This window comes from Morone saxatilis, unplaced genomic scaffold (genome assembly GCF_004916995.1).
Source record: "Morone saxatilis isolate NCDOM2014 unplaced genomic scaffold, NCSU_SB_2.0 Contig23, whole genome shotgun sequence".
In the NCBI taxonomy this organism is placed as follows: domain Eukaryota; kingdom Metazoa; phylum Chordata; class Actinopteri; family Moronidae; genus Morone; species Morone saxatilis.
The window spans coordinates 188039-199851 of NW_023339796.1; the positions used below are offsets into that span (position 1 = coordinate 188039).

The window sequence follows — 11813 nt, forward strand, 5'->3', positions numbered from 1 at the left end:
AGCCGTAATATCACTATCACTCTCGGTTCACCTGCTAACTGGTTGTTGTTGGTGTTCAGGATTAACGGCGAGGAGGCAGAAAACCGCTTCTGTGAACACAAACGTCTCAACATGTCGACTCTGAGGATGACCTGGGAGGCCAAAGTCCAGCTGAAGGAAATCCTGGTTAACTCTGGATTCCCTGAAGGTACCTGAACGCACCACCGACTCACTCTGGGTGTTTTATTAAAGCTGATTCTGAGTCAGTTCTTGTCGTCTCCCGTCAGAGTGTTTGATGACTCAGATGTTCAACACGGTCGGCCCCGACAACAACCTGGACGTGGTGGTTTCTCTGCTGACCTTCGGCTCGTACCCCAACGTCTGCTACCACAAAGAGAAGAGGAAGATCCTGACCACGGAGGGCCGCAACGCCCTCATCCACAAGTCCTCCGTCAACTGCCCCTTCAGCAGCCACGACATGACGTACCCCTCCCCGTTCTTCGTCTTCAGCGAGAAGGTAGAGGTCGCCTCGATACCAGCTGTAAACGGGCCCATTGAGGAAGCTTGTTGTTGTTGTTGTTGTTGTTGTAACTGTTTGTTTGTTGCTTGTGTATCAGATCCGGACCCGAGCGATCTCGGCTAAAGGGATGACCCTGGTCAGTCCTCTGCAGCTGCTGCTGTTCGCCTGCAAGAAGATCAGCTCCGACGGAGACATCGTGGAGCTCGACGACTGGTACGGTCCCATCAGTGAGAGTTACCTTAGCATAACGTTAGCTCTGTGGCTCGGGGAGTAACGTTAGGTTAAAGCTGTTTATTGTGTAGTGTTTTGTTAAAGTATGATGAATAAACCTTTCACGTTCAGGATCAAACTGAAGATTCCTCACGAGGTGGCGGGCGGTATCGCGGCGCTGCGGGCCGGACTGGAGGCTCTGGTGGTGGAAGTGACCAAAGACCCAGAATACGTCAGACAGATGGACCAGACCAACCAGCGGCTCCTCAACCTGATCAGACACGTCTCCAAACCGTCAGCAGCCGGACTCAACATGATGGCCAGCAACCAGAGGTACACACACACACACACACCTCGTCGTTCATTAACCCTTTAATAAATTCACATAAAGTCTAGAACAGCTTCATCAGATTCTCCTCCGTCGTCTGTGCACAGGATGGGAGACGGGCCTCGACCTCCAAAGATGGGACGCTTCGACGGAGGAGGAGGTTACAGAGGAGGGGGAGGAGGATACAGGGGAGGTGGAGGATACGGAGGAGGAGGAGGAGGGGGGGGAGGGTATAGGGGAGGCGGGGGTTACAGAGGAGGAGGAGGAGGATACAGAGGAGGAGGTGGATATGGAGGAGGAGGAGGTTATAGAGGAGGTGGCGGCTACGGAGGAGGAGGAGGTGGTTACCGAGGTGGAGGAGGTTACAGAGGAGGTTATTAAAACATTTCAGGACTTTAAAAAAAACCTGTAATTTTTAGTTTTTGTGAATAAAATGTTTAACCAGGTTGTTAAAGGTTAAATGATTAATCATAAATAATAATCAGAATGAAAATGTTTGTTTAGTGAATCGTGTTTGTTTGTATTGATTATTTCATTGTAACTCAACGTCCCCAATAAACACTGTTTAAATGTCTGTGCAGAGTTCGACACTAACGTGCTAAGCTAAGAATGTAGTTAAATAGACATAGGACAGAGCACAAGGGGCGGGGCTTAAGATAAACAATACCTGTCTATACAAGCTGATGTTAGCATTTAGCTCAAAGCACGATTGAGAGATGAAGAATCCCAGCTGTAAACATTGAGTCTTGTAGGACCGAAAGAGAATAAAAATGTGATAAAGCGCTCGTTCACAAACTGCTTCCTGTAGTAATTTTTTATTATTCAAATGTTAAGTTTGGATTTACAGGCACATGTGAACAAACAGGGTCGTTCAGGTCCTCACAGGGCTGGAGACACGGTGCAGAGGAGTCCTGCAGGCTGCGCAGCACATACATCACCATCTAAGACAACAGGGTTACAATACAAATAACTGGTACATTATAACTTAAAATACTGTTTATACATCATGTCTGTGTGCGCTGCACAGCCGGCAGAGCGCCGTCTGGATGGAGGGACGATAACGAGTCCAGTTCAGATTCTCAATATTCGATCTGCTGGAGAAGTTTTCTCTGTTCAGGACCTGGTTTTTTACGAAGACCCTGCTTCAGTACCGACGTGAGGAGACGGTGTGACAAGGACATTTTTGTGAAATAAAACATTGACGCCCTCATTGGGACTGTGATTACTTTATATTAAGGCACAAAACACTAATTAATAACTACTGTAGCAACGTGCGACTGAGTGTCCTGATCGGTAAAAAGGGTCAAATCTCAAAAAGAAACTAAACAAAAAATATTCAGTTAGGTTGAATTAACATGTGAAAACCCACAGAATCAATAAAACATGAAATATTGGCATCGCTATGAGGCAGCAACACTGAGCCGTGTATACAAGCAAGCGTATTATAATAATAACATACCACAGACGTTATCATAGATATTTATATATATATTTAACCTGGAGGTTTCAGTTGATTGATTGTGATAAAACTTAACGTGGCTGTTTGCATGTTGGAGTTTTATTTCTTAAAATCAGCCACTCCTGAATCATTTTTTTTAAGCATATATTTACACAAATAACAAATTCCTCACTCTATGTCATAATAAAAAACATTCACACAAAAATATAACATTTGAAATAATTATTAGCACCAGTGTATCAGATAAAATTCTCGCTACGCAAAATGTACAAAGTTGCATAGTGTTGGATTTAGCCTGGAAGAAAATGTTAACGTGTGATCAGTAAAAACAGAGATATAGAAATGTAGATATTATATACTCATTGCCGCCTGTGACCTCCGCCATACTGTGGAGGTCAATAAAAGCTAGTTAACAATGCTGAGAGATTCAGACGGCACTACAAAATCCACTATAACTTGCTTTATTCTGTACCGATTTTCATTAAATGTGGTTCGTTTATAAAGGTGACAAATTTATCCTGATACCGGAATTAATTCAGTCACTCGGGGGAGAACTCCACTGCAGGCTCCGATCTATAAACAGGAAACATTGTCAGTTTGTCTAAAAATTTGGATTTCTGTACCAAAAAATGATCCCCCCAGTGATTGAATTAATTCCAACCAGTATCATGTTAGTGGATTTTGTAGTGCAGTCTGAATCTCACAGTATTGATAACTAGCTTGTATTGAGCTCCGCAATATGGCGACCACTCAGACGCACGTCAAATGGAGAATATCTACGTTTCTACGTCTGTGGGTAGAAACACCAGTGACAAGCAGCGACTTCTGGAGGACGACAGATAATAACAGACTGTAGTGTTAAAACATCAGACAAGAAATGGTGTTTGACCGTAGTGAGAAACCTGAAGTCCTCAAAGACTCGTTCATCTTGTGGAAACAAGCTAATATCTTCTAACATTAACCCGAGACACGGATCTTGAAATGCATTTTTTTTGTGGGCGTGGTTTCACTCAGCAGCACATCCCATTGGTTGGAGGTGTAAATACTGTCGTAGCTTTGGGAGCAAAGAATAAGAACAAAAAAAGAGGAGAGGATTCCTTCACTGTGTGGTTTCTGAAAATAAAACAATGCCAAGCATAGTGGCGCTCTGACAGTCGAACATCCGGCTAACTGAAAACTGTAGAACTGAAGTAGCCATCCCCAGGCATGATGGGTAACGGCTGGTTCGACACAGAAAATACGAGCGGACGTTCCAACAAGTGCGAGGAACTTCCTGCGTTGGTGAAACTTCCTCCTGACGGGTGCAGTCACGTCGGGTTTGTGGTTGTGGTTTTTCTCCGCACGGTTTCTCTACGGCGCTTAGTTCATCCTACCGTAACCACGTCACTGCGTCTTGGACAAAAACAAAAGTAAAAGCTGCTTCTCTTTTGCAAACTGCCATGTTTGAAAGATTGGCTTCAAAGACAAGAATCTGAAAACAAAAAAAGGTTTAAAAAAACTGTTTTGGTAAAAGTCGGCGTGTTCGCCGGAGTGTTAGACGTGGAGGGGGGGGAATCAGAGGAGGGCGGGGTTAAGGCCTCTCCAGGGACGGCGTGTTGAAGCAGCCGTCGGGTAACGTGTTCTTGATGTCGTTGAGGTTGGTGATGTCGGCGCGGATCTCGCGGATCTGTCGGTCGTAGTCGCTGATCATGTCCTCCTGGGTACGCGCCACGTCGTTCAGCTCCGCCAGCTTCCTGTCCAGCTCGCTGTTGGCCATCTTGCCCTTGGCGCTCTTCAAGGACTCGTCAATCTGGTTGAGCTTGCTCAGGTCCACCTTGTCAATGTTTCCTGGAGACAAAAGAGAAAATTCTTTGACTTTAGAGTCCCGACATCAATCAGAACCAATAAGACGAAACCGTTCAGGTCAACTGGACAAACTCTGATTGATCTTAATTCATCCATAAGGTAACGAACTGCTGCCTCACAAGTTCTGGAAAACTTCCATGGTTGGACTGAACTTTGATGCTGCAGCGAATGATTTTTATGGAACTGGATTATTTATATGTGGGAAATGTTTTGAAAGAGGTCGACTTGTGCTGATTGGATCGTACAAATTAATGGTGCAAAAACACAATCCTGGCTTCAAATGGGAACTACTGGGAGCAAAAGTGTCCTGAGATAACTTCGATAATGAACTATACAAATAAAATGTCTGTAAAAACATTGTTATTCGGTTCAACTCTGATGTCTGCTCTTACCCAGCTGCTCCAGCAGGGCGGTGATGGTGCTCAGAACCGTCTTTACGGCGCCCTTGGCCTTGCGGGCGTTGTCCTCAGCCTCCTTGGCGTTGTCTGACGCCTGCGGAACAATAAACAGCCTTGATCCAACAGGAACTCGTTTTACAGATTACTCTAAAATGTTTGTTATTAACCAGCAGAGCCGGCTCGTACCATTCCAGCCATCATCATGTCCCGGTCTGCCTCAGACTTCTTCCTGGCCAGCTCCTGCTCTGCGGCGCCCAGCTGGGTCATCATGTCGTTGACCTCGTTGTCCAGCTTGTTGGTGTCCTCCAAGGCCTTCTCCGCGTCGTCCTTGGTCTTGGCGGAGCCCTGAGAGCACACAGATTCAGTCAGAGGATAAAAACCTCGCCAACATATTTCCGGTTAACCGCAGATTGCTTCCCGTCTTACCTTCTGCACGTTGCTGGCGATCCTCTCGGCCTCCTCCGCCTTGCTCTTGGCCTCTCGGGCATCTGCGGCTGCGTTGCCAAGCGCCGCCTCTGCCTGCCTGGTCTTCTCGTTGGCGGCCATGATGGTGGCATTTATGGCAGGGATCTTCTTCAGGGCGTCCTCGGCGGCGGTCTTGTTGTCATTGACCCTCTTGTCGAAGTCTGCAGGAAGTCCCGAAGGTTACAAAGACGTTCAGTTTTATTTGATTTAAACTATTAGTAACGGAGTCATCTCTTAACTTGCACCTTTATTTGAAAAACTAAACCTTTACATTACATTTTAATTTCTTCTACTGAAACATTTGTCTGTTGTTAATGTCGAGTTTAGTGTTTTTAAGGTTAGCAGTTTTGGTTTAATGATAATTAATGGGTTTCTTATTCAGTATACAGCAAATGAATTAATGGACACATTGATTAACTAATATTTTAAGGGTTTTATGCATTCATTTCATTCATTTTTATACTAGTATATTAACTGTTTCAATCAGGTTTATTAAATTATCCCTGAATTTTCTTTAAATGTACACATTAAGGTACTTTCATGCTATTTGGTAAACTTAAAATCTCTTAAGTTAAAGAGATCATCTCACCTATTAATTTATCTAGTCATTAACTCCAAATTTGCAATTTTATCAAAGAAATTCCTTTAAAGTTACAAATACTCTTGGAAAACCTATTAAAACCCCATAAGCCATTAAAACCCTGTGCAGGTATTCTATTGAAAATTAACATATGACAATACAATAATGTGTTCAACGATTACCCCAAAAATATCTATAAAAATAACGTAATGACAGGCAGGTACCTCGGAGGTCTTCCAGGATGCTCTCGGCCTCTCTGAAGGTGGACTGACCCTTCTTGGCCGCCTCCTCAGCCAGAGCTTTGGCAGCGTCGGCTCGAGCCAACAGCTGATCCGCAGTCTGTCAACAAAACAACAATAACAACTTAATTTCATATAAGACGTGTTTTCCAACAAAGTTAAAAAGAGCTGCAGTCAGGACGTGTTAGCAGTGTTTAGCTTAGCATAAAGACTGGAAGTAGGAGTCTCCTGAGTACGTACCTGCTGCTCACTTTTGCCTTTCTCCAGCAGTTTACGGACTTCCTGCTCTTTGCCCTTCAGGTCGTCTCTGAGGTCGTTGTAGTCCTTCTCCGTCTTATCAATCAGTTTGTCGAGGTCCGACGCCTCCTTCTTTATCTTACTGGCTTCATCCTGAAAACACACCGGCCACTCAGTCACCCAGGAAGTCGAATGAAACATCGTTAAAAACTCATTCGCGTCAGTGGGAAACTCACCTCCAGGGCCTTGGTGTCGAACGGCGGGAGGCTGGTAAGGTTGGCGAAGATCTTCAGAGCTTTGTCTCCGGCGTCTTCGGCCTCGGCCTGAACCTTGTTGGCCTGTTTCTCCAGATTCTTGGCCAGCTCCTTCGCCTCGTTGTACCTGAACACCAACGGACAGAACAGGTGTTACACTTGGATAATCATTCGAGGGACGAGAGTTAGCTTTGGAGTGACGTACTTCTTGTTGAGCTCGGTGATCTCCTGACTCGTCTTGCCCTCGCCGTCCAGGGTCTTCAGCAGCAGGTTGTATGCTTTGGTCGACGTGTCGTTGGCGTCTTTGGCAATCTTCTCGATCTGATCGGCGTCCATCTTGTGCCTGAGAAAACCGCAGACAGATTTGTTCAGATACTGGTGTCAGAAACTCCTCCAGTACCAGCGAGTACGCAGGTCTGTGCACCGATACCAAATTTATTCATTCATTTATTCGCCACTACCAACATTTTGATGGCCACAATGCTGAACTCAAACTACTCCACAAACAGTTCAACGGACACATTTTTAGAAAGGTGTCGAGTCTCAATAAGCAAAGAAATATGTAATGTTTGAAATCTTTAAAGTTGTAAATAAACTCTTGTCTTACTTCTCAGCCAGCGTCCGAGCCTCCTCCGCCAGCAGCGTCATGTTGTTTGGATCTCCGGTGCCGCTGGGGGGTTTGATGTCCTGCAGACGACAATAACCTTTTTTACCAAAGTTCTCCGTTAGTCATTTAACTAACAGTTGCCGTGACAACAGTGACATCACTCACCACTTTGCTGATGGCATCCTTGGCCTTGTCCAGCTCTTGCCGGGCTCGGTCGATCAGGTCCTCGGCGTCTCGGACTCGGTTGCGGGCGCGGTCGGCCTGAGTGCCGGTGTCGTCCACCGTGTTGCGGATGTTCTGCAGTCGGTTCCACTGGGTGGTCAGAGTGTTGTTGAGGTTGTTCAGACGATCCAGCAGACCTTTGTCTACATCTGTGGGGTCAAAGGTCACATTGGGTCAATCATTTCAGGGCTGAGCTCATTTTCTGTGTTTCTGAGGAAAGCGGACAACGTGTTACCTTTGCTGGTCTGAGCCTCCTCCAGCAGCTCCATGATGGCTCTCTCCGCCTCCTTTAGCCGATCCTCAAAGGCCTTATCGGAGACGGTGTCCTGACCCGAGCCGAGGTTATCGATCAGAGTCTGCAGATCGTGGAGCTTCTGCCTCTGCTGGTTCACCTGGAGAGACAAACAGTCATATACCGTTGTGCAGGTGCCCCAAACAGAAGAGTTTGAAGTTGCTGCTGTGGTTATTCTCCGTGTCGGCCGTCCTCACCTTGTCTCTGACCAGACTGTAGCAGGAGGGACACTGCTGGCAGCCCGGAGCCGAGCGGTTGTAGAAGTAGTTCTCCTCACACATGTCACATCGAGCGCCGACGAAGCCGGGCCGACACTCACAGCGACCGTCCTCTTTACACTGACCCGACTGAGAGCCTTCAGGGTCGCAGTCGCAGGCTGCGGGTCGCACAGAGGGAGGCTTTTTATTTATCTATTAAACCACATACATCAAATGACGACACCTGGACACAGTCCAACTCGCACCCCGTTTACACCTGCATCTGTATCCGGAGACGTTACCCCAATATGTCACATTGAGTGCAGATGTTAGAACTCACAAAGATAGATGTTGTTCTACGTTCTACGTCTGTGTCATGAAAGCTCCAACAGACACAACATTAATAATAATGCTGATACAGAGAGAAATAACTGTGTGCAGTCGGTACTCAAACCCATTGGGACAACACAGATTCTATAGAATTTGCTAACGAGAGCGCAGTAATAAAACTGATCGTTTATGATCCTGTTAATGAGTCCGGATGCAGGTGTTTAATTCCAGGTGTTAATGGCGTGTTGTGGTGATATCACTGTACTTACGTTTGCATCCGGACGAGCTAAAGCCGAAGAAGTTGACCTCGCAGCGTTCGCAGTGCAGGCCGGTGACGCCGGGTTGACACTCGCACTGTCCCGTAGTGATGTCACACTGGCCGTTGGTGGAGCCAATCGGATTGCAGTTACACCTGTGGAAGCGAGGAGAGGAACGGTTAGAAAGGGCGGCCTGTTCTGTCGATCTGATGCTGCTGCGAGGTGAGTCAGCTGACCGTTCGCAGCCATTGCCGCTCTGCAGGTTGAAGAAGCCGGGCTGACAGGCGCTGCAGTCGCGCTCGGCGACGTTGGGGAGGCACTGACACTGACCGGTGACCTGCGAGCAGCCGGTCTGACGGTCGACGGTACCGGATGGCGAGCAGGAGCAGGCTGAGGAGAACCGCAGTCAGTGAGTCAACAAACAGGAACCAATAAGGACATGAACAATGAGGGCGAACGGGACTTCCTCTTACGTTTGCACTTGTCGGCAGGGTTGGCGGCCAGGGCGTTGCCGTAGAAACCGTCCTTGCAGCGGTCGCAGAAGAAGCCGTCGGTGTTGTAGATGCACTTGAGGCACTCTCCGGTCTCGCGGTTGCAGTTGCCGACGGCGTTGGGGTCGATGTTGTCACTGCACTTGCAGGCGCGGCAGGCTCGCACTGGCCCGCTCTGACCCAGAGGGTCACCGAAGAAACCGTCATCACAGAGCTCACAGCGCTTACCTGCAGACAGGTGAGGTCAGAGGTCACACACCTGGACTGGAACAGGTAATCTTTGTTACATTACAATGTGTGTACAGGTGAGCTGTGTGTACCTGTGGTTCCTGCGGGACAGTTGGTGCAGACCACCTCTCTGGTTTTGAGGACAACGGCGCAGGTGGCTCCGGCCGGACAGGGACATGGCTGACAGTCACCTGACGTCCCCCGGGTGGCGTCGCCATAGAAACCGTCTTTACAGCGCTCACAGCTCAAACCGGCCGTGTTGTCCCGACAGTCACACGCTCCTGGACAGAGAGAAACAGTCAGTAACAGTCAGTAACAGTCAGTAACAGACAGAAACAGTAACAGTCAGTAACAGTCAGTAACAGACAGTAACAGTCAGTAACAGACAGTAACAGTCAGTAACCAGTCAGTAACAGTCAGTAACCAGTCAGTAACAGTCAGTAACAGTCAGTAAACAGTCAGTCAGCAGTGTTACCTGTGTTGGGGTTGCAGTCGTCGCTGTGTCCGTTACAGTTGCAGGGCTCACAGGGGCTGAAGGCTCCGAGCTCTGGACGGGCGCGGCGATATCCCAGAGTGCACTGCTCACAGTGTTGACCCTGATAACCCTGAGGACAGGTGCACTGCTCCACCCAGCGGGCTGGAACTCCTGGAGCCCGCCTCGCCGTCACCAAGGAGACATCGTCAAGGTAACCGGCGCCTGGAGAGACGGATTCATTAGCAAACATAGACAGAGTTTTCTACCTTTACCACAGTGAAGTGTTTCTGAGTGCGTACTCCTCTCGCTGTAGGTGCCGCGGATCTTGATGGCGGTCAGGTTGTGGAGAAGTTTCTGGAAGTCAGAGTGGCTGATGGTTGGCCTCCAGGGGTAGTCAGTGCTATCATGGAGTCTGAACCGCAACCAGAGCAACACATCAATAACATTATCACCCAGTTTAATACAGATTACCACCAATAATCTGTCCAATTGAGCCAGATTACCAGTGAACAACAAATCTTAATCCAGAATATTAAAATAATTATAAATAATCACAAAATATATTCGTCATAAATTAAAACCAGATGTTAGCTAGATTTTACTGATAACTGACACTGGAAGGAAATTTAAGATTATGAATTAAATCCGGATTAACAGAATTTACAGATTATGGAAACAAACATTTATTATAATTCAGGAGCACAGTGGAAATAAATTAGTTTATTTTGTGTTTCTGAGTTAAGCTGAATTGAATCTGTGTTTTTTGTGTGTGTGACATTAAAACGAAACGTCATTCAGATTATCAATACATTTTAATCTCAGATTAACAGGTCAGATAATCTGTTGAGAGCAGGTGTGTCTCACCTAAACACGTATGTCTGCATGTTCTCATGGGGGTAGGCGTTGCCCTGAGCGATGAGGGGGACGGCCACCCTCAGGTTGGCTCCCTCCAGCACTAGATCCTCCGCCGACAGCCGAGTGTCCCGCCGGTCGACACGGAAACTCAGACTCAGGTTCTGTCCGTAACTCAGCATCTGGTTCCCCAAAAACTTCTCTGTGACGCACAGAAAGACGAGAAAAACACACCTGGATGTTAAAACTCAGACTGTTAGCTGGCTAGCATTAGCTTGTTCAATTACGTGGGATTATCTCTGATCAGTTCGTACCTGGAGCTATGAAGTACATGGGGAAGTAGTCGTCTGAGATGAGGGAGATTTCCTGTCCGCTGGGAGACCACTGCACGGAGACGCTGGATCCATCACGCTGTTGACCAGTCCACTGTTCGTCATCTGACACACACACACACACACACAGACACACACACACACACGTTACAGCAGCGACACTGTGGTTAAATATTTCTTCTGGGTTTTTGCGTCCCTGCGTCTCGCCTGCAGGTGGCGTGTCTTACCTCTGTAGAAGGACGAGCTGACGCTGTGGACGCTGAAGCCCTCGGCGCTGTCGCACACAGACGAGTGCTGGAAGCAGAAACAGGGGGTGCAGCCCTGAGGGTTGGTGGGGTCCAGGTTGAAGTAACCCAGTTTACACCTGACAGACACACACAAGTTCAAACATCAGAGCCTCTAAAATATGAGCTGTCATCACTCACAGGTCAAAGGTCAGAGATCAGTCTTCAGCTGTATCTGATGACTTTGCTTCACTTCATCCAGTCTTCATGAGCTTAAAGCAACTGGAGTTTAATGTGTCCGTCTCTGAAAAATGCTGATAATCAGTCTCTCCTTACAATGAGTGGCAAAGACTGCATGTGACCTCGCTCAATACGCTGCACAGGCATTACTCGATGCAACTGTCTCAGCCTGTGAGAAGAAAGATCTTCATGCTATATAAAACAGCTCATACTGTCTCATGCAGAAGGCTTCGGATTGAACCTGCTGACAAGGTTGTGTGTAGGTTGTAGGTGTGTAGGCTGTGTGTGTGAGATGAGTGAGAGACATTTGTCGTGGCTTCCTCTGAATAACAGGACAGCAGCTGCCAACCAAATTATAATCATAGTATATATATATATATATTATATATACTATATAATATATATGGTATATAGTAGGTAGTATATCAAGACGTATATATAATATATCAGAGATATATCATAGAATATCATACGGTATATATCATAGATATATAGTATATATATATATATAACGATCAACAACATGTGCAGATAATTCAGCAGCAATTTATA

The 11813-nt window shown here is 46.9% G+C and overlaps 2 protein-coding genes across 2 annotated transcripts in view; one reads left to right on the top strand and one right to left on the bottom strand.

The window, feature by feature from the left end:
• Window positions 1–2687, top strand: part of dhx9 (DEAH (Asp-Glu-Ala-His) box helicase 9) — a 7571-nt gene extending 4884 nt beyond the window's left edge. Inside the window, exons 10-14 of the mRNA XM_035670295.1 lie at window positions 60–187; window positions 267–496; window positions 597–712; window positions 842–1042; window positions 1145–2687. Of these exons, the coding sequence (XP_035526188.1) occupies window positions 60–187; window positions 267–496; window positions 597–712; window positions 842–1042; window positions 1145–1418 (949 nt within the window). The 3' untranslated portion in view covers window positions 1419–2687. The remainder of the gene's footprint in view (window positions 1–59; window positions 188–266; window positions 497–596; window positions 713–841; window positions 1043–1144) is intronic.
• Window positions 1837–11161, bottom strand: lamc1 (laminin, gamma 1; the record flags this gene model as incomplete). The annotated part of the gene is given in 21 exon segments (XM_035670192.1): window positions 1837–4323; window positions 4734–4833; window positions 4926–5084; window positions 5166–5365; window positions 6009–6123; window positions 6264–6413; window positions 6497–6641; window positions 6720–6857; window positions 7122–7201; window positions 7287–7492; window positions 7579–7735; window positions 7833–8011; window positions 8432–8574; window positions 8656–8809; window positions 8893–9138; window positions 9231–9419; window positions 9614–9835; window positions 9913–10025; window positions 10478–10667; window positions 10780–10902; window positions 11025–11161. Coding segments are annotated over 21 exon segments (3403 nt in total), but the record flags the coding sequence as incomplete, so codon positions are not given.
• Window positions 11162–11813: the final 652 nt, after the last annotated feature.